The sequence below is a fragment of the Adiantum capillus-veneris genome, chromosome 13 (genome assembly GCF_014529385.1).
Source record: "Adiantum capillus-veneris isolate H3 chromosome 13, ASM1452938v2, whole genome shotgun sequence".
NCBI lineage: Eukaryota > Viridiplantae > Streptophyta > Polypodiopsida > Polypodiales > Pteridaceae > Adiantum > Adiantum capillus-veneris.
Window position 1 is genome coordinate 147,091,626 of NC_140943.1, and position 25,683 is coordinate 147,117,308.

Consider the following 25,683-nt stretch of genomic DNA (forward strand, 5'->3'; position numbering starts at 1 on the left):
TCAAGTTCTGTGGCGTTTTCAGAACGTTTGATGGGTATTTGGCTCTTGGAAGCGTTGTAGGAAATCTCCTCTTATGCACTCCTGAAGGCTGTAGCTTAGACATTGGGTAGAGACCTTTGTAGGAAGTAGTCGAGAGTCGGTTGAGTGTAGGTTGACACCCTATGCTTGCTTCCACGCGCCTGCGGGTCGAGCTTCGTCCTTAATTGACAATTCTTGTTAGGTGAGTTCTCGCTGTGCTGACGTCCGTTGCAGCGTATCCGCCAAACAGAGACCAAGATAATGTGGATGAAGAGGTGAAAGAACTCATGACGCTGGTGGGGGTTAACAAGCATATGTGTACAACGTCTTGGAGAGTGGGCAATAAGAAAAGTGGTAGCAACGGGGAAACCTCGAAGAAAGGGCACTCATCCTCCGTTTCCCCTCCATGGAAGTGAAGAAGGAGTTCTTGGATAAGAGACCAACTTTAAAGAAGGTAGGAATCTTTCTTGGAGATGACCTCACCCTCTCGCAGATTGCTCATATGCAAGAGGTAATGCCTGACATTAGAGCAGCAAGGGAGAAAGGGAAGATTTCTTTTTATAGGGATGGAAGGGTGGTGATATTGGAGCGACACCTTGCATGACATTGTGAGACCTATGGGACCACACTAAAGATGGCAACCTGGAATTTTAATGGGTCACTCCATCTTGATGTAGGTGCCTTTGAGGATAGTTTCACTAGGAGAGACATCATTTTCTATTCTGAGACGCATCAAGCTCCTGGGAAATCCATGCCACAGGTGAACGGATATAGATGGGAGACAACCTGCAGATAGGAGACCAGACCGGAGCATTGAGGATGGGGCTCAGGGGGAGTGGTAGTTTTATTTAGGGAGGAGTTGCAACCATTGATATATATAGCATGCAAGGATGAGCATGCAAGGTACATGTGGGTGAGGCTAAAGGCAGAGACAGGCAGATACCTCTACATTGCTATTTGTTACTTTCTTCCTAATACGTCAGTATATGCATCACCTAGAGGACAGTCCCCCTTTGCTATTTTGGATAATGACATATGGGAGTTTTCCAAGGATGGTGGCATCATCATACTAGGGGACTTCAATGCTAGGCCCATCACCAGACAATATTTTATGATACTTCCGAGGAGGTGCTTAGGGAGCTAGACGTTACAAAGATGGGCCTATCTAGACTATCACAAGATGAGGAGTACAATGAGTATGGCAAATACTTGGTAGATTTTGGAACTGCACATAGACTGGCCATTTTGAATGGCCTACAAAGATTTATGAGAGCTGGAGGTTTTACAACTTTCCACATTGACATGGTGCTAGTACAGTGGATTATGGGAGCCGGGACAGCCACTAGATGAACTTACTCAGACATTGATAGAGAGACGCTCCATGATGCAGCATCAGAGGCATATCCCCACAGCCAGCCTGCATGGAGACAATATGGGAGCATTCGCCAGAAGAGTTGGTATGATGAGGAGTGTAAAGAGACGAGGATCAAATTACAAAGGGAAGTGCTCATGGGTATTACCACACTATAGACAATCACGGATTATCTTTCGCCACCTAGTGCGACGAAAGAAAAGTGCTTATCTATCTCAGCTAGAGCGGGATCTATATCATCTATTTATGATGTCAAGACTCCATGGAGGATATTCCACGAGCATTCACCACCACCAGCGATCACCTCCACAAAGACATGGGGAGAATATGCCACATATCTCTACACAGCATCAAGGGAACCACCTTTGTCGGAGCCACTAGAGAGATGCCCGGAGACATGTACTTTCTTTACTGCCGAGACGGTAAGGAAAGCCATTGACAGGATGAAGACAAGGAGAGCACATGATCATGAGGGTCTGGTAGCAGAGAACTTCATCCATGCCAGAGATATGCTTGCAGAGCTTCTTGCTATGATGTTAAATCGAGCCATGTATGAAGGCTTTCCTGAGACTTGGAATATGTCTATGATTGTGCCTATCTTCAAGTCAAGAGATCCCATGATTCCCAGGAATTATCGCACCATCATGGTTGGTCACACATTGGCTAGGCTGTATGCATCCGTTCTTGAGCAGGAGCTGAGTAGATGGGCAGAGCGAGAGGGAATACGAGCACCAAGGCAAGCAAGATTCAGGAGAGGTTTCTCCACTCTTGACCAAATTCTAACACTCGGAGCTATTATTGAGGATGGTAGACACCATGGCAAGAGGATCTACTGTAGCTTTGTGGATTTTCGCAAATCTTTTGACACAGTTTCGAGATCCAGACTTATACGCAGACTACAGGTTATGGATGTGCCTATAGAGCTGATATGGGGTATTATGGCTTTATACAGGACAATGATGGGGCGGGTACGCACTACTGAGGGAAATTGGAATGTATGACATGGTCCACTCCAATATTGGAGGGAAGCAGGGATGTCCCCCTATCTCCGACTCTTTGAGATTTATGTGGATGAGTTTTCATACTATGTAGAGCGTCAGGGAGATAGAGGGTCTCAGCTAGCAGGGACGTGGATTCTGTTGTTACTATATGCTGATGATATTGTGTTGATTTTTTACTTTTCAGAGGGGATGCAACGTGATTTAGATGCTTTCTATACATTTGCTCGTGACAGTGGATTGTCTATCAACCATTAGGGCCAAAAACGACTCAAAAAGGGCTGTGTAAGGAATTGGTTAAATTACTAATTAGCAGAGCCGTTTGTGGTCAAAACGGCTCCAAATTTTTCCGTTTTGGTCATTTAAAGCATATGTACGCAATCTAAAGCGTATCTAGGTACATATCTCTAAATATTCAAAAAGATATCGTTTTCTTCACATTCCTTTGTGGCTCACCTCGAAATTTGTTTTCATTTACTTGCGGCAAATAGTTGTTTCCACTTTTGAATCTCTCTTTTTTCTCTCACCTTTCGCGAGCTTTATCTCTTCTTCTCTAATGCACCTTGTTCTGCTGCTACGTTATTTCCATTATACTTTCTGCTCCTTCATTACTTACAATGACTAATACATCTTTCATTAGTGATAACCGCAAGTTTCAGTTGAACATTAAGCTAAGCGAGGAATATGCTACTACGCGGAGTGTCTATCAAAGACCAGTTACAACTGCAAATGAAGCACAACAACTTCGCAACAAGGGAAAGAAACACATTGATATATGGACAGATGGGAGCTTGTATCCACCGGATCCTAGCACTGGAAAGTATCCATCTTTTCACACACCTCATGATTTGATGAGATTTGTTGGTGATGGGGTTGATGGATTACTAGGATATAGTTCTAGGTTATCTCATTCACACATTGATCATACACATTACATTCAATATCTCAAAACTATTTTGTCTTCAAATGCAACAAGAATTTTAGAACTTGAAAACCAAATAGCATCTCTAAAACAAGAAAATCACCAACTTCGGACTTTAAAAGAAACTCCAATAGGATTAAGAGCACGAGTAAAATGAATGAGAGATGTAGTAAACTTAACAGAAGGTTCTGGACAAAGAAAAAAAAGATTAAAGATTACTAGAGAACATGTGACTAGTCTTTTAGGATTTGATATGTCCAATGGTCAAGAAAGGGTGATATTTTTGAATGAGGTAATGAACAAAAGTGATATTCTTAAACTTTTGAAACTTCCTGAAAATCAAACTCAGAAAAAAATAGTATTTCAAAGTTTACTGAAAGATATGGGTTTACTGGTCAAACCTTCTCAAATGCAAGAATTTTGTGACACAGTGGGGGTGAGTAGAAGGGGTTACAGGGCCATCTCTAAAACCTGGTTTTAGGTTTTAAAGTATTACAAGATTAAAGTTTTTGGGTTGCCTAGGCCTCATAATGTTGGGAAAGTTAGGACTCTATTAAACGAAGAAATACCCGAACATTTTGGAGAGTACTATCATATAGAAGGAACGATGCCATATGAAAAACAGAAAAAAAATCTTCTTTTGAGTATAATGTTTTTAATAACATTTGGATGAGTATAAAAAATGTTCAATCTGCTATGGTGAGATACTATAATATGCAAGAAGTAGATTGTGAAGGAAAACTTATATTTGTTCTGAAATTGGATGAAGCTCAAATTCAAAAATGTCAAAAAAAGGAAAGAGTATCCATATCCCTTATGAATAGAGCATTGGACTATAGCCAGGGTAAGCTTGATTCCCCATACCACAAAACTCAATCAGAAATGGAACTTTGGTGGATCGAAGCAGCTCAAATACCAGTAGAAAATCACGATACATTGAAATGGCTGTTTTTGCAAACCGATATCCCTTCTGTTATACAAGACCAAAATGCAGGTGAAAAACTCTGTGTAGATGGCATGGGTGACTTTTTTGTAGAATGGCACTTGAGTGCCGACCTAAAAGAATTAAAGTGCATGTTTCGTGTATATGGAGGTGCCAATACCAAGTATCCATGTCTATATTGCATGGCAAGCACTGGAACAAAAGGATGGCTTGCAGACACGAGGTTGGAAAAGCACCATCGAGGAATAGTGTTAATGTCATCGACTACCCATCGTCTTCTATGATTTGGGATCCAATTCTAACAATAGATTTAAAAAATGTACATATATGCACAATGCATGCAGAGATTAGAATCTTGGACAAATTGCTTCGACTCCATCTTGACTATGCATATTCTATTAAGCCAACTAAACTTGCAGACCAGTGTATAGAAAAATGCGAGGCTTTGCTCTCTCAAATGGGTTTTCATGGTGGTCAAGTGCATCTAAAAAACGATCCCACTCTTTCAAAAGGAACCGGTGATGTTTTGCAAGATGTTTCAATGGGTGGAGCAAAAGCCAGAAGATTTTTGAGTAACCATGACAACAAACAAGTTGATGCTATGTGGAACTGCTGGAAGGATCTTTATGTTATAACAACCAATGTCAAAAGTAGACCAGATGTAGCCAACAAACGCATGGAAGTGTGGAAGAAGCTCGACAATTTTTTGAAAGTTTTGAGACAACAAGTTAGCTCTGCTACTTATGCAGATGACTTTCAAAAGACAATAAAGCTTTTAATAACTGCTATTACAGATGCTTGGGGAGCAAAAGACATCACATATTACTTGGTGAGTATTCAATTACTTTCTAAAGTCTGGATAGTATTTTACATTGCATCCTATTGAGTTCAACTATTTTATTTTATTTTTTTAGCATATTTTGTACCTGCATGGACCATATTTTGCAAAACAAGGACCCCTTGGAACATGGAATACTCAGGGAATGGAAAAATCTCACTATCAAGCGAGGTCTTCTTTTTTCAAATGTACGAGAAAGGGAGGTGGACAAAGAAGGAGCAATGCACTAAAGGAATTATTCAATTGGTTCTATAGGAGGCAATTACAGCGGATGAAATCAAACAACCATGCTGCTCAACCACAGATCTGAGATTAATGCTTCACTTTGAAACTTTGTACTGAATCTTTCTAAAGAGATCCAAATTCAAAAAAGATATTTTGGTGCAAAAAATTGTCAAATTTACATCAGTTTTTTATTTTTATTTTATCTCTAGGCATATCACCCCTATATCTCAAAAACTTTCTTCTTTTATAGCCCCCAAGAAGGTTGACATTTGTCTCCTCAGCTGCTGCTGCATAGCTAGAGTAGCAAAGAAAGTATCCTGCTCTTGAGGCATTGAATCCTGCAGCATATCCAAACATTCGAAGTGTTGCTGCTCTCTCAAGTAGCATGATCTTGTTTACATTGATTTGAAGGGGAGTGTACCCTAAAAACCATGACAATATCTTCAGTGCAAACATTGGCAACTCATGATCTTCAGAATACTGCATGTGGAAAGCACAGAAGGTGGCACTATCCAATGTAGGCATGTAGTGCATGAGAGAGGAGGCATCCCTTCTTGAAGAGCCCTCTATTGCTTTCCCTCTCGAGCCTTTAGCTCTCCCAAGAAAATTGTCTTTGTTAAGGAGTTCAATCTTCAAAACAAGACAATGAGTAATTAAAACTAACTTGAAAAAAAAGAAAGATTTCAGTAGGGAGATCACCTTTTGCAATTCATCTTCGGCAATGACTTTTTCTTGAAGGAGATTGCATGATCCTGTCATCTCTCTCTTGTCAACTTCCTTTCCAATTTTTTTCAGCTTAAAGTCTCTGCCAAAAGATTGGATGCCAAGCTCAACAAGCCTTTTCTCAAAATCCTCATCTTTGAGGGAAGGTTTTTCCTCTTCCACTCTTCTCATGCATAGAGCAAGTGCATCAGGAGCAGGCAAAAAATCTTTATTGGATGTATGAAGATCAAGTGCCAAAAACTCCTCTTTTGACTCTTCTTCTGTGTCAATAAAATCTTTGGCCACCTCAGAAGCTTCAGAAATGGTTGCAATACAGTAGTCCTCCCTCATATTAAGCAGACACTGGATATGATGGAGAGGGATATACTCTTTCCCATTGATAAAGAAGTAGGGAAGGTTTGGAATAGTAAGGGAAGCTTCAGATACCTCTACCTCATCTGTTGGCTCATCAATGACAGTACTAGCTCTAAATTGAGCAACATCAAAATTTGCACTCTCCTGCTCCTCAGCTGCAACATCAACTTCCTCCTCTTCTAGAATTTCACTTTTCTCAAGCTGCAAAACTGTGGAAAAAATTTTATTTGTTGCCTCATCTGTATCTTTCACTTCATCAGCTTTGCCTTGCATGTCAACTTTAAGGAGCAAAAAGAAAAGAAAAGCAACTTCTTTTGGAACAAGGTTACAAGGTTTTAAATGTAATTGACAAGAAATGGTAGGTGGACAAACAAAGGAAATCTTCTTAGAAAATCTTTGAAACCTCCTTGTTACTTTGCTCTTCTCGATTGAGTTTGTAGTATATTCGGTTAGATGACAATAAGCCTTCATATGCTTTGGTGTACACCTCCATGTCACCACCATCCATCACAGCCACCAATAGTTTCTCACTTGGACTCTCCTCCAAAATCTCCTCCCGACCTTCAATCATGGTAGAGGAAAAGTCGACAAGTGAAGCTAGGTACAAGGTACGGGAATACGCCCAACGTTTGCAAATGTACTAGTGCCAATGACAAACCCAAACCACGCGATACACGTTGGACCCAAGCTTTGGAACTTGCTCCCTGCGCGTTGTGCGGGACAAAGCCACAGCAAAACGAACAACCCCGAACCACGCAATACGCGCTGGACCCAGGCTTTGGAAGTGCCTCCCTGCGCGTCGTGCGGGACAAAGCCACACCAAAACGGAAAACCACGCGATACGCGTTGGACCCAGACTTTAGAACTGCTTCTCTACGCGTCGTGCGAGACAAAGCCACAACAAAGCAAACAAGAACCTCGAAAGACGCGATAGGGGCCCCGAAAGACGCGATAGGGGAGGGACCACTGATGTGCAATTGCAATGAATGAGATCGTGCGGGACGAGAGGATTAGTACACAAAAATGGATAATATCTCGCGTCGTATGCGACAAGTGTACGTGCAACATTCTTAAAATTCGAGACCAAGCTTTATATAAGATCCGAAATATGACCGTTAGTGACACGTGTCAACCATGCACACGTGCCACGTGGCCTGCGCACAACGGTCGTTGTACGGACGGTCTTATGTATATAAAGCTTTGTCACGTGTTCATTTTGTGCTTTCTCCCATACTCGACATTCACGTCATGTCATCCTCAACTACCCGCACTTCGAGTCATCCATCCACTAAGCAAAGCCAAGCTTCTTCTCAAACGAAGCGACCCGGATGTGTTGGGCATGTGAGCGCACCTTCTACCGCTTCCCATACTCTTAGCATCCCATACGACGCGATAGGCGCAAGTTGCAAAGTCTAGGTGAGCCTCTCATCGCGTCGTACGGAGGTTTCTACTCGGCTAACAAAAGATTTCACAACTCGCATATGACGCTCTATACAATGTTCTAAGGTGTTTGTGTGCCCTCTATCTCATTGTGAAGGTCTTGTTTTTTTAAAAACCCATGGCTTCCCATACGACGCGATAGGCGCGTGTTGCAACGGTCAGGTGAGGCTCTGTTCGCGTCGTGCGGGGATTCTTGCTCGGCTTACTTAAAGTTTTCACAGCTCGCAAACGACGTGATACGGTGATGTTCTAGGGTGTGGGTGCGCCCTCTATCGCGTCGTACAGGGTTTTTTGTGAGATTTTCTTTGGAGGTTCCGGTGCTCACATACGACGCGATACGGATGTATTCCAGAGCCTGGGTCACCCTTCTATCGCGTCGTGTTGTTGTCACCCTTCTCTTCACACACGGCACGATAGAAACATTTTGAAGGTTGTGGCTGACGCGTCTGTCGTGTGGTGTGTTCTTTTACCCAAATGGCGAGGACTAAGCAAACTGCAAGGAAGGTCTACCAAGCCCCAACTGATCCATAAATAGATGATGCTGAGAAAGATGCAGAGAAAGCACCCCCTCCACTACCTCGTCAGAGGTCCAATGCCAGAAAAAGATTGAATTATCAGGTGAAATCCCTAAGAGAAATAAGAAAAGCACAAAAGTCTACTTGTCTATTGATTCCAAAGCTCTCTTTCATGAGAGTTGTCAAGGAGATATCTGATAGACTTGTAAGCATGATGAATATCAAAACTTTTGTCTCAGTAAGGTGGCAATCTCAAGCTGTGATGTGCCTTCAGGAAGCTGCTGAGGATTTTCTCATAGACTTTATGAATGATAGCTACATTGCAGCTGCATTTGCTCACAGGGTCACATTTATGAGCAAATATTTTGTGCTTGTGTCAAGGCTAATGTACAAGTTTGATAAGGCTCTTGAGCTCATTCCTAGTGAGGATCTTAGAGCCTTCCAAATTTTAAACATCCCTCCTTCCAGGTAGCAAAAAGATTATGGGGTTTTCATTGAGGATGTTACACATGAGTACGAGACAAGAAAGTCCCAGGATATCAAAGCAGGAAAGGAAGTTGAGAGGGAGCAAGACATGATATTAGAGGATGCTATCCTTAAAGAGCAAGCTGAAATTTTAAGAGCATCCAACTCTCTTCTTTATGAAAAAGCCACAGGCCAAATGGTGGTGGATGTCTCCTTGTTTGGAGATACTGAGGCATATTTGGACATATTCCCTCAAGACACAAGTATGCTTGTAAATCCCAACATTGAGCTTGGTGACACTGTGCTCTATATATGTCTCAGGTATGTGTTGCTTTGCTAATTATTAGTGCATGTGCAACGCAGACAGGCACAAGGGGCTCATTGGGGCTTGTGTTTCCTTTTCCAGGTGTCTTATGAGGGATCTTCCACACTACAAGAGGTTGTGTGCTCTTGTGACGCTGTTAGCGACGGAAATACACTGGGTTTATATAACCCCCGGCGTCGCTAAAACCGTCGCTAATAGCGTCGCTACGAAAGCGTCGCTATATGCATCTCTATAGCCGTCGCTATATGCGTCGCTATAGCCGTCGCTATATGCGTCGCTATGAGCGTCGCTATATAGCGGCGCATATAGCGACGTCTATAGCGACGCATATAGTGACGTCTATAGCGACGGTTATAGCGACGTTTAAACAGAAGTCTATAGCGACGCTACAGAGCCATAAATAGTGACGGTTATAGCGACGCCCGAGAGAAAAAATTTTGGTGACAGTGCATTGAATGCCCTGCCACCCATCAACCATATTGTACTTGATTCACTTTTTAAAAAAAGTGCAAGGGTAGATAATAGACCCAAAATAGTCACCCACAAGACGCATTGTTTGCAAAATTGACAAGCGTAAAATTGACAATTGTACACATCATAGGCAAAATGAATTGATTGGCAAATGTAATAATGACAATTGTACAACATCATAGGCATAAAGAATTGATTGGCAAAATGAACTGCGGTGACAAATGTAATAATATACATGGTTCAAAAAGACGTATAAAATCCGTCTCATGATACATAAGCTATGAGAAACCCTAAACTAATGCTATCTAGCTACGGCTAAACTGACGTCGTCTAGTCAGACGTCTCATCGCGTCCAAGCGGCGTATCTGTCGAATTTTGCAAAAAAAGACAATAAGACAGCTTTCAGTAAGTATAAACATATAACGACATTTATAAAACAATACAAAAAATAGAAAAGAGTAAACCCTAATACTAACCATGCCGCCACGAGAACTGAGAATGTCCATCAGGGAGTTTAAGCCCTTCCTGCCTGCGTACTCGCTCTCGTACGGTGTGGGATCACGTCCTGTCATCGACCACTGTCAAAACATACAAAGATTTTATTATGTTAGAATTAAAAAACTCATAAACCCTAAACTATCGAACATAAAGAGCAATGTGAAAACACTTACAAAATCGGCCTCAAATGATGCCCATCCACCGCTCCCCAAGTGGTGCGAGCTCCCTGCCTCTACTCGCGCTGTGGCTGCATCCTTTTGTTGCTTTCACAGTTCATTCCAGATGGATGTTCTTCTTAGAACGTTTCATGAAAACGCTTAAGGGATATGTGCGTCAAAAGGCACGTCCGAAGGGTAGCATGGCAGAAGGTTGGTTGGTATCAGAGTCCCTAGTGTACATTGGAGAGTGGCTAGACGGACACGCTATGGCGAACCATAGATGATGAGCGCATATTTGGGATTGTCATGTGCAATCTCGGTGTTGAGAAGAAGATGACGCAAAAGTGGATTTCACAATATGAGGATGCAAAGCAAGAGCGACAAAGGGCACGAATCGAGTGGAGATGGGGAAGACGACCACCGATGCACTATCCAACGGTTCTGGAGAGCCTACCAACCTTCATGAGCTTAAGATGGTTGCACAACCAATTGAAAAGCGCACAACAATGCGGTGACGAAGTGACTGAGGAAGAGTGGGAGTACTCTCGGGGTTGCGCGACCAAGGTAAGTTTGTAATGTACGACTAGCAAGTGACTTTATTTATAAACGTTTGAACGGCCACTCATAATCTTTGTTCGTTGTAGTATAAGTCATACACAGCATCATGGTGTAAAGGTCGACATTTTAGGGTGGAACGAATCGACAAAAAGCGTTTTACTCAAGATTGTGGAATCATGGCAAAATTTGAACAGTCTAGTCGACGACGTTCCTCTGATGCAGATCCTATGGTGGCGGAACTCACTTACTTCGGCACGCTGCAAGAGACTTTGAGGATCGATTACAGAGGATTTTTTGTCGACTTGTTCGACGTGCAATGGTTCAAGATAATCATGGAGGGTCGCAACGCTACTGTGCGTAGAGGAGAGTCTGGTTTTCTTGAGGTGGATTCTACTAAGAAATGGACTGACCTAAGAGACACTTTCGTACTACCCGAGCATTGTGAACAAGTAAGTATGTAAATAGTTAACATCCCCCTTTTACAAGTTATGTGCTTGAAAGCTCTCATGTAAGTTATGTGGCTCTGGCAGGTAATATTTCATCCTACAAAGTCTACATCAAACTGGTGGTACGTCATAGAGGTAGCCCCTTGTAGTGCAAGGACGTATGAAGGCTACCATGTGCCAATCACAACGACATCAATGGAGGAGATCAAAGAAGATGCTCAATCAGAAGCCGCTGCGGTGGTGCCAGACGAGCATCAAGATGCTACTACTCTATATGGGGTGCATGCAGAGGAGCTACAAAATGAAACAGAGGATATGTGTTTAAACGGAGAGCTCTATATAGATATAGGAAGTTATGCTGAGTTATGCGAGGATGAGAGAGAGATCTCTTAAAGCCACAAATATTATATTTGAACAATTTTGCTCCGTGTTGTAAAAGCTCTGGCTCTCTAAGTACCTTCCATGGTGTATAACGCTCTTTTCTACTCGCGCTCACATCTTTTGATTGAAAATTCTGAGTTTTCGACTTGCCTCTTCTATCACTCGATTCATTGCGTCATTGTATTTATATGCGTCATTACGTCATTGTATTTAATGGTCTTTGCGTCATTGTCTACTCTATTCATTCAATATTAAGATTAAATATTCGTGTGTTTAATGCAGGTATGGATGATGAGGAGTTTCTTTCTTCTTTGTCACCGCAGCAGAGACAGTGGTACGTGGAGCGTCATCGCTCTGGCGCATCATCGCGCGTTCCTACTCCATCCGCATCTCCCTCTCTTTCGGAGCATTCGGCGCGCTCCGAAGCTTCGGCGTCGACGAGACGAGCTTCACACTCGTTTAGACACCGGCGCTCTAGTGGTGGCGATGGCGGTTGTTGTGGGGATTCCGCCACCGATGCCTCCACACCGCCTCGTGTTCGACGAGGCTCTTTACCCTCCCCTTCTTTGCCCGCCCCCACACCAGCCACAGCATCGCCATCTACGCCAGGTTTTGCACGGCTGACTGTTCCTAGAAGCTACACACCTCTACCTACTCCGCCAGGAGCCACCCCACTCGACACTCCTTGCTTCGGGGTCCAGACGCCAGTGGAGACACCTGACGTCCGTACCTCCATCGACACGCCGCTAGAGACCCCTGCCGGGACACCCAGGTTCATGCGTCACCGGCCAGAGGGCTTGCCTTACTCCATCGACATCAGCGGCGGCATCATCATGGATGATGACGACAAGAAGGTGATCTCGCGCATGCGTGGTCTTTGCTCTCAGCTGTTTAGACACTACATACTAAACAAATCGAGTGAAGTACCAAGTGATTTAAAAAACAGAGTCATCAGCATACTTCATGATGAGTTTTCCGTTCCAACACGGGATCAGCGCTTCAATGAAGACCTGATGAAGATTCGAATGCGCGAATACTGCAAACACAAGCGTTCCGAAGTGCAAAAAGCAATCAAGAATGGGTGGAACAGGCCAGATTGGCTAGCCAAAGAAGATTGGAAGAATGCGAAGAAAGCAGCGCGCGAGAATCCCGACAAGTGGAAGCAACAAAAGGATGTAGCCAGAGCGCGAGTAGAGGCAGGGAGCTCGCACCACTTGGGGAGCGGTGGATGGGCATCATTTGAGGCCGATTTTGTAAGTGTTTTCACATTGCTCTTTATGCATGTTCGATAGTTTAGGGTTTATGAGTTTTTTAGTTCTAACATAATGAAATCTTTGTATGTTTTGACAGTGGTCGATGACAGGACGTGATCCCACACCGTACGAGCGCGAGTACGCAGGCAGGAAGGGCTTAAACGCCCTGATGGACATTCTCAGTTCTCGCGGTGGCATGGTTAGTATTAGGGTTTACTCTTTTTTATTTTTTGTATTGTTTTATAAATGTCGTTATATGTTTATACTTACTGAAAGCTGTCTTATTGTCTTTTTTTTCAGAATCCGACAGATACGCCGCTTGGACGCGATGAGACGTCTGACTAGATGACGTCAGTTTAGCCGTAGCTAGATAGCATTAGTTTAGGGTTTCTCATAGCTTATGTATCATGAGACGGATTTTATACGTCTTTTTGAACCATGTATATTATTACATTTGTCACCGCAGTTCCTTTTGCCAATCAATTCTTTATGCCTATGATGTTGTACAATTGTCATTATTACATTTGCCAATCAATTCATTTTGCCTATGATGTGTACAATTGTCAATTTTGCAAACAATGCGTCTTGTGGGTGACTATTTTGGGTCTATTATCTACCTTTGCACTTTTTTTTAAAAGTGAATCAAGTACAATATGGTTGATGGGTGGCAGGGCATTCAATGTCGTGCCACCAAAAAAAAATTCTCTCGGCCGTCGCTATAAGCGTCGCTATTTATGGCTCTGTAACGTCGCTATGAGCGTCGCTATAGTCTTCTGTGTAAACGTCGCTATAAGCGTCGCTATATGCGTCGCTATATAGCGACGCTCATAGTGACGCCTATAGCGACGCTCTCGTAGCTACGCTCGTAGCGACGATTTTAGCGACGCCGAGGGTTATAAAAACCCAGTGTATTTCCGTCGCTAACAGCGTCACAAGAGCACACAACCTCTTGTAGTGAAAATAAAAAGAAAAATAGAAAGCTAAATACATACTAGATACATACCAATCATGCTAGGATAATAAAAGGCATGATCCTCTATCAAGAATTGCATTTGTTAAAACTTAGCATGTTTATATATATATATATATATCTATATATATCTATATATATATATATATATATATATTGTTGAGCATTGTGTACCTTGAAAGATGAATGAAGTCTTCATGAGTGTTGAATAGAAATGTAATCTCTTGGAAAGCCCAATTTTTGGCTATGCTAAGATTACAAGGTCTTAAGTTTTCCGAGGAGGAGGTGTTGCACAAAGCTCACGTTGGGGATATGTGTTAGATCATTCCTATAGCATCAAGACCAAGGAGCATGCATGGCAACATGCACGGATAAGTGCATAGAACACACCATGTATGTCGAGCTAGGGGTGGAGTCCAGATAGGATTTGAGAAGACCTATACAGACTACTTAGGTTGGGATAATAAAAGGCATGATATGTTGTGAATGTTTCTATATGTGCTAATGAGTGAGTTGTAGAAATTGTATAGGATTGGCCATCTAGAAGCGTTCATTTAATGAGCTGTGAAGCGGCCCGTTTGTAAGAGCGAGCGAGCCCCCCGTTAATATTCCTCCTAGCTTCGTCTCCCCTTAATAGTACAGCATATCATCTCACTCAGCGGTCCTACTAGTCATTCCTGCTTGAGCTTTCCTTGCTCTCCTGCAGCTGTGAAAACTGCACAGCCAGACTCCCGCCTGTTCCATTTATAATACTTTAGATTAGAAGAAGTAATTAAAGTAGTAGCTGGGCAGAATTAATTAAACATGAGCAGCGACTATATAATGCATACCGAAGATAAGTAAAGCTCCCAACCAGCCTTTTAGACCCCATCTCTCCCCCAGAAAACACCATGCAAACGCAGCTCCCCATAGCGGCTCTAAACTGTAGATCACTGCAGTGTCCGTAGCAGAAATATCTCGCATTGCCGTAAGCTGCATGACACATAATTATATGGGGATCAGCTTTCAACCATCTTATAAATTATTACCTTACACACTCTTACAAGCCCAATATATATAATAACGTGGATCACACAGAGAGAGAGAGAGAGAGAGAGAGAGAGAGAGAGATTATTTATTTGAAGCTCAAATGATCACGCAAAATGATGAAGGGCATCCTACATAAATCGATGTATGCATGATCTATATAATTAATACAACTTACCTCTATCCACAAGCAAAATGCCGTTGAGACTGTCCCGGTGTAGATAAGAGGTAACCAGGGAAAGTGCACCAAAGCAGGTTGTACATCAACAATATTAGAAAGGCTGGAAAAGCTCAATCCTTTGAACCAATAATCAGCTGGACTGGCTATGTAAGAGAACAGGAGAGAGGACAATGTGATTACAAGTAGCTACAATCCAACAGTAAAATATGTCAGTATTTACTAGCTGAGCCAGTTACACATTGGACCTGAATTTGCTGCTAATTGGGCAAATAAACAGTCCACATGCATGCAGAATGAGAAACAATTAAGCGGATGTATGGCCATCTTTTGGTGGGAGAAAACAACCTTGCCTGCGTCCCAAGCATTGGTAATAACTTTCTTGAGGAAATGGCTCTTGAGTAATGCTCAGTGCGAAGCATATGCACACCAAATAAGACAGCACTTGAGAGGCTCCAAAAATCTCCCACCTTCAATAGCCCCAACAACAGCACCAACCGTTTCTGATATTAACCTACTATCATACTTAAAACCAAATGAGCATGTCGAGCAAAATTCGATTAACCAAGCAAAAGTAGTATTGGCCTACAGTGGCAGGAGATCCACTGGTCTCCAGCAACCCCACCCCTGTGAAAGCCATTATGGCAGAAGCCCAAGTTGCTTTCGAGATTTCCCGTCCTGACAGTCCCGCAAGAAGAGGAACCACAATTACCTGCCATCGACAGGTCACATGCTATATGGCTTAATTAAATAGGTCTTGGCCCGCATGACACTGATGCACAATATGTCTAATAGATGATACCTGCAGCAAAAGGAATGATTACCCTTAGAACGACTTACTGTGAAAGCTGAGATAAAGGAGGCCCTTCCGGCATCAGTGGAAAGAAGGCTGATACTTTGGGTCCAGTAGCCCATGCTTATCCACAAGCCCAGTTCAAGACTGGCCTTTCTTACTTCACAGTCCTTAATTCCACCAACAATGAAGGGAGCCAGGACCATGGTTGCCAGAGCAAATCTCCCACATAAGAACAGCGATGGATTCGCAACTGCCTCAGCTTCCTTAATTATGGGTATGTTGGTTCCTGAATATTTTAACGAGAACGAGCGCAATAATATTATGGTATTGTCTGTTCATTTCATTTCCACATACAAACACAAATATATATGCTCAAACTTGTAGGCGACTTAACAATATTAAAAGGCCCACTGCACAAATTAAGAGAAATTGCACTGCCATTACTAAGAATCTATCTGAGAGTAACAAATTATGGTGCTCCTACAATAGAGGCATCATGTCAAGGATGTAATATGAATTTCTTTCAAAGACTGATCAATATGACGTTGGGCTGGCCAGCAAGAGACTAGAAATGGGGTCAAATAAATCTCCATACAATATAACATACGGGTTAAAAAGTCGAGGAAGAAAAGCAGATATAACATAAGCCACAATGAATTAACGTATTATAAGTAATTCCTGCTGTTCAGCTTTGTTGCCGACATAGAGCACACCCCCCCTCTCTCTCTCTCATTACTATTTGGCTCTTGGCGGCAAAAGAGGAACTTACCGTAAAGAAAAGTGAGGAGATTGAGAAGGAGAATGCCACGCACACGCGCACTTGATAGACAGGCGAGGGAGGTAGAAGTTGCTGACGAGACCGGAGAAGTGCGCAGAGGATCTTTCAACTGTACTTGAGAGAATTTGGTAGCACGTTGAGTATCATGGTCGCCACCATCATCATCAAATTCCACCAGCGCTTGAATGCCAGTATCGTTGCCGTCCTCATCAGTTTGAGGGGTGTTGGTGGCGAACGTGGGACCGCCTGCTCCTTTGAAGGCTGAAAGCTGTAGATGAGAAATGTAACGTGAGCTCTTGCAAACAGGAAAAAGAAAGTGCTGCAAGTGGGGAGTCATCAAGGGCCGAGGTTGCTTGCAAAAGAGGACAGACGGCCGCGCCCACAATAAAATAGGTTGAGCTTCAGTTAATGTACCGTGTCGAAATCTCAAATTACACAGGAGCTGCCAAGGCACAGACATGGCGGCTGGCTCTAGCAGGCAGAGAGAGAGAGAGAGAGAGAGAGAGAGAGAGAGAAGCAAGAGAACAACAACGGAGAGAGACTGGCAGTCCGATGGTCTATAAAGCGGCTCGTGAACTCACGGATTTAATTTAGATGGTGGCTCTTCGACGACGAGATTTTTTAATATCACGGGAAGCAATTGGTAGTTACTAGTAGGGATAGCATATCGATCTGTCAATGCTCTAAATAGTAAAACTCTGGTAACTAGTGCAACGTTGTGGCTGAACATTCAAAGCCTATGCACGTGACCAAGGCGCTGCACAAGGGACGACGGCAGGGGTGGAGCTCAACAGAACTATCAATGATTTTGTAGTGCTATAAATACATACGGCGCTTACAGCAGATTTGCACAGGCAGGGTTGAACCCCCGCCCGCTTGCATAAGCAAACGCTGCCGAGTAGTCTCAACTCTGCCGATTTCGGCAGAGTTAGCTTCTATCCCCGCCCTTTGAAAGCGTGCTCAATTCCACGCATGTTGCGCATACTGCATACGGATGAAACTGCTGACGCTAGGCGGAGTTCCACCCCCGCCTGTGCGGATGCGCCCTTATCTTCTCATGGGAGTAAGTAGTCCAAGAAGCAACCGTCTAAGCCGAGCAGGAAGAGAAAAGAGTAGTTGAAAGAGTAGGATTGTTGTTGGTGTCACTCTTGGCCTGCCATGACCACTGAGAGCAGGGGAGGATTAGTCTTTGTGCTGGGAGGTGGATGACTGCTCTCGCGTGGCTGCACCGAGTAGGGGGCCTCATTGGCGACCAATTCAGGGGTTGTCCCCGCCCGTCTCAAAGGTTGCAATGGACCTGCACGCTTAGATCTCAGGGCGAGCATGGTCTTCGGACTATGGATAAGGGGTCCTAGGGTTTGGGCTCCCGGTTGCCCTGGCTCGCGATGGGGCCTCCAAGCCCTCCTAGGACTGGATTTATTTTTGCCACAGCGGCCTGGCGGTGGCCCTGCTTCTACCAGGGGCAAATCAGCCTGCCAAGTTATGATTGGAATCGACAGGCATAGGTTTTTTTTTTTCCTACTACTGCATGGAGGGACTTCTGGTTCAGGGATGTGGAGCCTCGTGTGGAGAGGCCTAATTCTTGCCCTACAGTGATGGGCGTGGTTGCATGTATGCTATGGTCTTGTGGTAACCGTTGTCAACTCGGTGGGCATTTTGGTGTTTTGTCTCCCTTGATGTGGCTTTATCAAACACTACAAGAGGTTGTGTGCTCTTGTGACGCTATTAGCGACGGAAATACACAGGGTTTTTATAACCCCCGACGTCGCTAATAGCGTCGCTACGATAGCGTCCCTATAACCGTCGCTATAGGCGTCGCTATGAACATCGCTATATATAGACGTTCATAGCGACGGTTATAGCGACGTTTAAACAGAAGTCTATAGCGACGCTCATAGCGACACTACAGAGCCATAAATAGCGACGGTTATAGCGACGTCCGAAAGAAAAAAAATTTGGTGACAGGACATTGAATGCCCTGCCACCCATCAACCATATTGTACTTGATTCACTTTTTAAAAAAAGTGCAAGGGTAGATAATAAACCCAAAATAGTCACCCACAAGACGCATTGTTTGCAAAATTGACAAGCATAAAATTGACAATTGTACACATCATAGGCAAAATGAATTGATTGGCAAATGTAATAATGACAATTGTACAACATCATAGGCATAAAGAATTGATTGGCAAAATAAACTGCGGTAAAAAATGTAATAATATACATGGTTCAAAAAGACGTATAAAATCCGTCTCATGATACATAAGCTATGAGAAACCCTAAACTAATGCTATCTAGCTACGGCTAAACTCACATCGTTTAGTCAGACGTCTCATCGCGTCCAAGCGGCGTATCTGTCGGATTCTGCAAAAAAAGACAATAAGACAGCTTTCAGTAAGTATAAACATATAACGACATTTATAAAACAATACAAAAAATAGAAAAGAGTAAACCCTAATACTAACCATGCCGTCGCGAGAACTGAGAATGTCCATCGGGGAGTTTAAGCCCTTCCTGCCTGCGTACTCGCGCTCGTACGGTGTGGGATCACGTCCTGTCATCGACCACTGTTAAAACATACAAAGATTTCATTATGTTAGAATTAAAAAACTCATAAACCCTAAACTATCGAGCATAAAGAGCAATGCGAAAACACTTACAAAATCAGTTTCAAATGATGCCCATCCACCGCTCCCCAAGTGGTGCGAACTCCCTGCCTCTACTCGCGCTCTGGCTGCATCCTTTTGTTGCTTCCACTACCCATGCTTGATTGCTTTTTGCACTTCGGAACGCTTGTGTTTGTAGTATTCACGCATTCGAATCTTCATCACGTCTTCATTGAAGCGCTGATCCCGTGTTGGAATGGGAAACTCATCATGAAGTATGCTGATGACTCTGTTTTTTAAATCACTTAGTACTTCACTCCATTTGTTTAGTATGTAGTGTCTAAACAGCTGAGAGCAAAGACCACGCATGCGCGAGATCACCTTCTTGCCGTCATCATCCATGATGATGCCGCCGCTGAAGTCGACGAAGTAAGGCAAGCCCTCTGGTCGGTGACGCGTGAACCTGGGTGTCCCGGCAGGGGTCTCTAGCGGCGTGTCGATGGGGGTACGGACGTCAGGTGTCTCCACCGGCGTCTGGGCCCCGAAGCAAGGAGTGTCGAGTGGGGTGGCTCCTGGCGGAGTAGGTAGAGGTGTGTAGCTGCTAGGAACAGTCAGCCGCGCAAAACCTGGCATAGATGGCGATGCTGTGGCTGGTGTGGGGGCGGGCAAAGAAGGGGAGGGTAAAGAGCCTCGTCGAACACGAGGCGGTGTGGAGGCATCGGCGGCGGAATCCCCACAACAACCGCCACCGCCACCACTAGAGCGCCGATGTCTAGACGAGTGTGAAGCTCGTCTCGTCGACGCCGAAGCTTCGGAGCGCGCCGAATGCTTCTAAAGAGAGGGAGATTCGGATGGAGTAGGAACGCGCGATGATGCGCCAGAGCGATGACGCTCCACGTACCACTGTCTCTGCTGCGGTGACAAAGAAGAAAGAAACTCCTCATCATCCATACCTGCATTAAACACACGAATATTTCAACTTAATATTGAATGAATAGAGTAGACAATGACGCAAAGACCATTAAATACAATGACGTAATGACGCATATAAATACAATGACGCAATGAATTGAGTGATAGAAGAGGCAAGTCGAAAACTCAAAATTTTCAATCAAAAGATGTGAGCGCGAGTAGAAAAGAGCGTTATACACCATGGAAGGTACTTAGAGAGCCAGAGCTTTTACAACACGGAGCAAAATTGTTCAAATACAATATTTGTGGCTTTAAGAGATCTCTCTCTCATCCTCGCATAACTCAGCATAACTTCTTATATCTATATAGAGCTCTCCGTTTAAACACATATCCTCTGTTTCATTTTGTAGCTCCTCTGCATGCACCTCATATAGAGTAGTAGCATCTTGATGCTCGTCTGGCACCACCGCAGCGGCTTCTGATTGAGCATCTTCTCTGATCTCCTCCATTGATGCCGTTGTGATTGGCACATGGTAGCCTTCATACGTCCTTGCACTACGAGGGGCTACCTCTATGACGTACCACCAGTTTGATGTACACTTTGTAGGATGAAATATTACCTGCCAGAGCCACATAACTTACATGAGAGCTTTCAAGCACATAACTTGTAAAAGAGGAATGTTAACTATTTACATACTTACTTGTTCACAATGCTCGGGTAGTACGAAAGTGTCTCTTAGGTCATTCCATTTCTTAGTAGAATCCACCTCAAGAAAACCAGACTCTCCTCTACGCACAGTAGCGTTGCGACCCTCCATGATTATCTTGAACCATTGCACGTCGAACAAGTCGACAAAAAATCCTCTGTAATCGATCCTCAAAATCTCTTGTAGCGTGCCGAAGTAAGTGAGTTCCGCCACCACAGGATCTGCATCAGAGGAACGTCGTCGACTAGACTGTTCAAATTTTGCCATGATTCCACAATCTTGAGTAAAACGCTTTTTGTCGATCCGTTCCACCCTAAAATGTCGACCTTTACACCATGCTGCTGTGTATGACTTATACTACAACGAACAAAGATTATGAGTGGCCGTTCAAACGTTTAGAAATAAAGTCACTAGCTAGTCGTACATTGCAAACTTACCTTGGTCACGCAACCCCGAGAGTACTCCCACTCTTCCTCAGTCACTTCGTCACCGCATTGTTGTGCGCTTTTCAATTGGTTGTGCAACCATCTTAAGCTCATGAATGTTGGTAGGCTCTCCAGAACCGTCGGATAGTGCATCGGTGGTCGTCTTCCCCGTCTCCACTCGATTCGTGCCCTTTGTCGCTCTTGCTTTGCATCCTCATATTGTGAAATCCACTTTTGCATCACTGGATTGTGAAGCATGCAAATTCGGTTGATTTTAGCCTCTAGATCTTCCGTCATCTTCTTCTCAACACCGAGATTGCACATGACAATCCCAGATATGCGCTCATCATCTATGGTTCGCCATAGCGTGTCCCGAGCTTTATCAAATCCGTCTAGCCACTCTCCAATGTAAACTAGGGACTCTGATACCGACCAACCTTCTGCCATGCTACCCTCCGGACGTGCCTTTTGACGCACATATCCCTTAAGCATTTTCATGAAACGTTCTAAAAAGAACATCCATCTGGAATGAACTGTGCCAGCTATTTCCACCTCATCAACTATGTGAACAAGAAGATGCACCTGAATGGTTAGCATGGTAGTAGGAAAATGTTTCTCAAACATGCACACAAGCTCCGCAGCATTTAGTTTGGCGAATGGTATGGAGTCTACGTTGGTCTCCTTTTGTGAGATCCATTGCACCAGCTTTGCAAGTTTGTAGATTGTGTTACAGATGTCGAGAGACAAACATCCCTCAATGGCAACCGGTAAAATAAACTGTAAAGTATGTGCAGCAATGATATTAAAGTCCACATTTTATGCAATGATATTAAAGTCCACTATGAACGTACCTGACACATTTTATGCCAATCGTGTGACTTCAAACCGGTAAGCTTTCCTTCTTTAGTAAAACACGTTCGGAGCGAGTGCATTACGCCAGTGGGGTCCGCAAAGATCGAATGGTCTCTTTTACTTTGCGTTCTTGGGCTCCTGTGAAAATCCATGGTGCTTTAGGGAGTTTTATCGATCCATCAGACGCTGTTTGCGGCCAATATTACTCCATACGATCCACATTTCTAAGGTCAACTCTGGCTCCCAAAGTATCTTTCTTGCCGGTCAGATGGTCCCATAGTAGATTACCCACATTCTTGAATATGTGCATTGGATCGAGCAAGTGATTGATCATGAGTCGGGGCCAGTATGGTAACTCGTACCATAGAGATAGTCTCTTCATCCCTAGAGGCAATCCGTCATCGCACATCTCCTTCTGCTCTAACCATGCTTGTGCAGACATCCTTGGTGGATCTCTTCCCAAAAAGCCGTTGTGTAACACATGATTCTCTGGAAGATACGCTTGATGACCTTCGTAGATTTTCTTCTTCAGTGAGGGCGCCCTACATGCATTCAGTCTAGGTCCACATGTGACACATGCTCTGTATCCGCTTGTTTGAAGCCCTGCATGTATACACATGATAATAGATCAACTATGGGAAAAAACAAGATTTACAGTGTCTGAGTGAGGAGTGTCAATAGATCACCTGAGCATTCTGTTAGCCCAGGATATAAGTCATGCATGGTCCACACTAGAATGCCTCTGATCAAAGCATTCCGTCGTCCTGTGTGTCGGCTCATATCCACCACCTCTATGCCAATCCACAATTGTTGTAGCTCTTCCAATAGTGGACGAAGATACACATCCATATTCTCCACTTTATATCGCCCTGGCACAATCAAGCTTAGCCATAGGTGCCCCTTCTTCGTAGTCAACCACGGGGGAATGTTGTAGTTGACGATGACAACGGGCCATACACTGTAAGATGTTGATCTTTGACCAAATGGATTTATGCCATCCATAGCCAGGCCTAAGCGCAAATTTCGAGCTTCCCTGGCAAAATCTGACCATGTTCCATCTATATGTTTCTAGGCTGCGCAATCTGCAGGAATTCGTAGCACACCATCCGAAGATTTATTCTCCTCATGCCATGATGCTAGGGCGGCCATGGACTTACATTCGAAGAAATGCTTGATGCGAGGAATCAGAGGAAAATGTCGCAAAACCTTTTGTGGAATTTTTGTCCCGTGGAGATCTACTCGATATCTTTTGGAATCACATTTCGGACACTTCTCCATGTCTATGTATTCCCCTCTGAAAAGAATGCAGTCATTAGGACAAGCGTGGATAGAATTGTAATCCATCCCCAAGTTTCGCAAAATCTTTCTTGCTTCATCTCGGGAATCTGGCATCACATTGTCAGCTGGTAGTATGTGCTCTTTAAGCAATCTACACAACATAAAAATATGATACAGTCGTGTGAAAATCTATCAGATCATTATACATTTAGAGTTTTATTAAAGTAAACTAATTGTAATAGATCACCTGAAAAGCGTTGTGACGCTAGTGTCACTCCATCCAAACTTTGCCTGCATGTTGAGAAGAACCAGGAGTGCTTTCAATCTAGACATACGTGCTCCATTATACAATGACGTATCGGCTTCACTTTTCATATCATCATAGATAAGCCTTTCTGAATCCATGATCGTCTCGATCATTTCATCAATCTCGGGCTCAAACATTGCCTCGTTGGGAATGTGCTCTGCATGATCATCCCCCGAGCTGTCAGAGGCTACATCTTGTGGCCTCACATATGCTGCTTGACCAAAGCGCCTGCAAACACGTCTATTGAGTTGCAAGATTGCTGCTTGTTGGCCAGCGTCAGAGTCCGACGAGTTATAATTGGCAACAACTCGATCTATAATAGATGGATCGAACTCGCCAAATTCGCGAACGTGCTGCAAAGAAACACGTCTTGTCCGTCGCACAGCATGCTTGCATTGATTACAAGGACATAAGACCCTCGTTGAGAGATAGGTGTTTCGGTTGGACGGTCCCACATCCTCGTCACTACTCATAATGAGGATAAAAATCTTATAACCTGGACAACAAATTTAATATTCTATTGGCATTCTTCGTCTTATCTCTCTCTCTCTCTCTCTCTCTCTCTCTCTCTCTCTCTCTCTCTCTCTCTCTCTCTCTCTCTCTCTAGTCATGTCCAATCCCCGCACACCTCGGTCTAGAGGTGCACGGAGATCAGAACCACCGGGTTATAATCTTGTCTTTATTGGTCAATACCTATATTTGTGGGTACAAGAAATCTACAGACCCACGTCTACATGATACTACATGTAGTGGACAAAACCCCTTTGCCTCTTCTCTAGCTATAGCACTTCACAACATCTTAACATCTTTTCACAGTAGATCTTTTCACTGTTCGTCTAACTCTAAACCCTAAACCGTAAGTAATTCTTGCGTGGACTCGATCTAACGTAAATAAGCGTAAATCTAAATAAACGTAAATCTAACTAAAAATAAACCTAAATCTAATTTAACGTAAGTCTACATCTAACCTAATCTTTAACGTCTTTTGGGATAGTTTCTTACGACGTTAAAACTCTCTTCTTCTTGTGTGTGTGTGTGTGTGTGTGTGTGTGTGTGTGTGTGTGTGTGTGTGTAAACCTAAATAAACCTAAGTCTAATCTACTATAACATAAATCTAAATTTAACGTAAATTATGTTATATTAAAAACAAAGAACTAAACTAACAGGGATTATAAGAACCTTAAAACTTATTTTTCACATAACTCGGCAAGAGTTGGCATTCTCATCACTAAAGATGTGAAAGTTAACTTTCGGCGGTGACGCTGCCTCATCTCCATCCACATCTGACGACAGCAATTGGCCCTTTGGACCGTTCTTGCTCTTGTTACTAACTTTGAAGTTGCTGTTGAATGACTAGAGGTTGTCTAGATGGTCATTGTCGGGGATGTAGTGACTCTTGCCGCCCTGAAGATCCACCTTCTTCCCTATCTTCTGAAGACATTTCACCAGTACTTTTGGATCGACGGAGCCCACCATGAGTGAAGGCTGCAATACCCTATATTCCATTGAGGGCTTTCTTCACCCGCTTCATGCAGGCATCGCAGTCTATGGAGACCTAAATCTAATCTAATATAACGTAAATCTAAATCTAGCGTAAATAAACGTAAATCTAACTAAAAATAAACCTAAATATAATCTAATTTAACTTAAATAAACCTAAATCTAATTTAACGTAAATCTACATCTAACCTAATCTTTAACGTCTTTTAGGATAGTTTCCTACGACGTTATAACTCTCTTCTTCTTGTGTGTGTGCGCATGTGTGGATGTGTGTGCCAATAAAAAGAGATAAATGGTATAACCTTTCTATCACCCATGCCAAGTATGATAGATTGGTTATGCCATTTCCCTCTTGAATAATAGGTCTTGAGTTCAACTCCTCGTCGGCTAGATCTTTAGGTCTTTTAATTTTAATTAGTTTCCTACGACGTTAAATTAGTTTCTC

At 43.4% G+C, this 25,683-nt stretch overlaps 2 protein-coding genes across 2 annotated transcripts; one reads left to right on the forward strand and one right to left on the reverse strand.

The window, feature by feature from the left end:
• Window positions 1–11,446: 11,446 nt before the first annotated feature.
• Window positions 11,447–14,457, forward strand: LOC147445041 (uncharacterized). Its single transcript, XM_086528166.1, has 3 exons — window positions 11,447–12,903; window positions 13,001–13,102; window positions 14,404–14,457. Exons 1-3 carry the CDS (start codon window positions 11,839–11,841, stop codon window positions 14,455–14,457), a joined length of 1,221 nt encoding a protein of 406 aa, XP_086384292.1. The 5' UTR covers window positions 11,447–11,838.
• LOC147445042 (uncharacterized) lies at window positions 14,078–17,911 on the reverse strand. The gene is made up of 7 exons (XM_086527519.1): window positions 16,643–17,911; window positions 15,918–16,159; window positions 15,667–15,789; window positions 15,431–15,547; window positions 15,078–15,266; window positions 14,704–14,845; window positions 14,078–14,608 (listed from the first exon to the last, which is right to left on the reverse strand). The coding sequence occupies exons 1-7, from the start codon at window positions 17,109–17,111 to the stop codon at window positions 14,541–14,543; spliced, it is 1,350 nt and encodes a 449-aa protein (XP_086383645.1). The 5' UTR covers window positions 17,112–17,911; the 3' UTR covers window positions 14,078–14,540.
• Between the last annotated feature and the right edge of the window lie 7,772 nt (window positions 17,912–25,683).

Bases quoted from the DNA above. Each gene is read 5' to 3' on its own strand.
- LOC147445041 (XM_086528166.1), top strand. From the start codon at position 11,839: ATGCGTCATTACGTCATTGTATTTAATGGTCTTTGCGTCATTGTCTAC. The intron at 12,904-13,000 runs GTAAGTGTTTTC...ATGTTTTGACAG, and splicing joins CATCATTTGAGGCCGATTTT to TGGTCGATGACAGGACGTGA. The intron at 13,103-14,403 runs GTTAGTATTAGG...GAAATTGTATAG, and splicing joins TCAGTTCTCGCGGTGGCATG to GATTGGCCATCTAGAAGCGT.
- LOC147445042 (XM_086527519.1), bottom strand. From the start codon at position 17,111: ATGTCTGTGCCTTGGCAGCTCCTGTGTAATTTGAGATTTCGACACGGT. The intron at 16,160-16,642 runs GTAAGTTCCTCT...TAAAATATTCAG, and splicing joins TCTCCTCACTTTTCTTTACG to GAACCAACATACCCATAATT. The intron at 14,609-14,703 runs GTATGCATTATA...TAAATGGAACAG, and splicing joins GGGAGCTTTACTTATCTTCG to GCGGGAGTCTGGCTGTGCAG.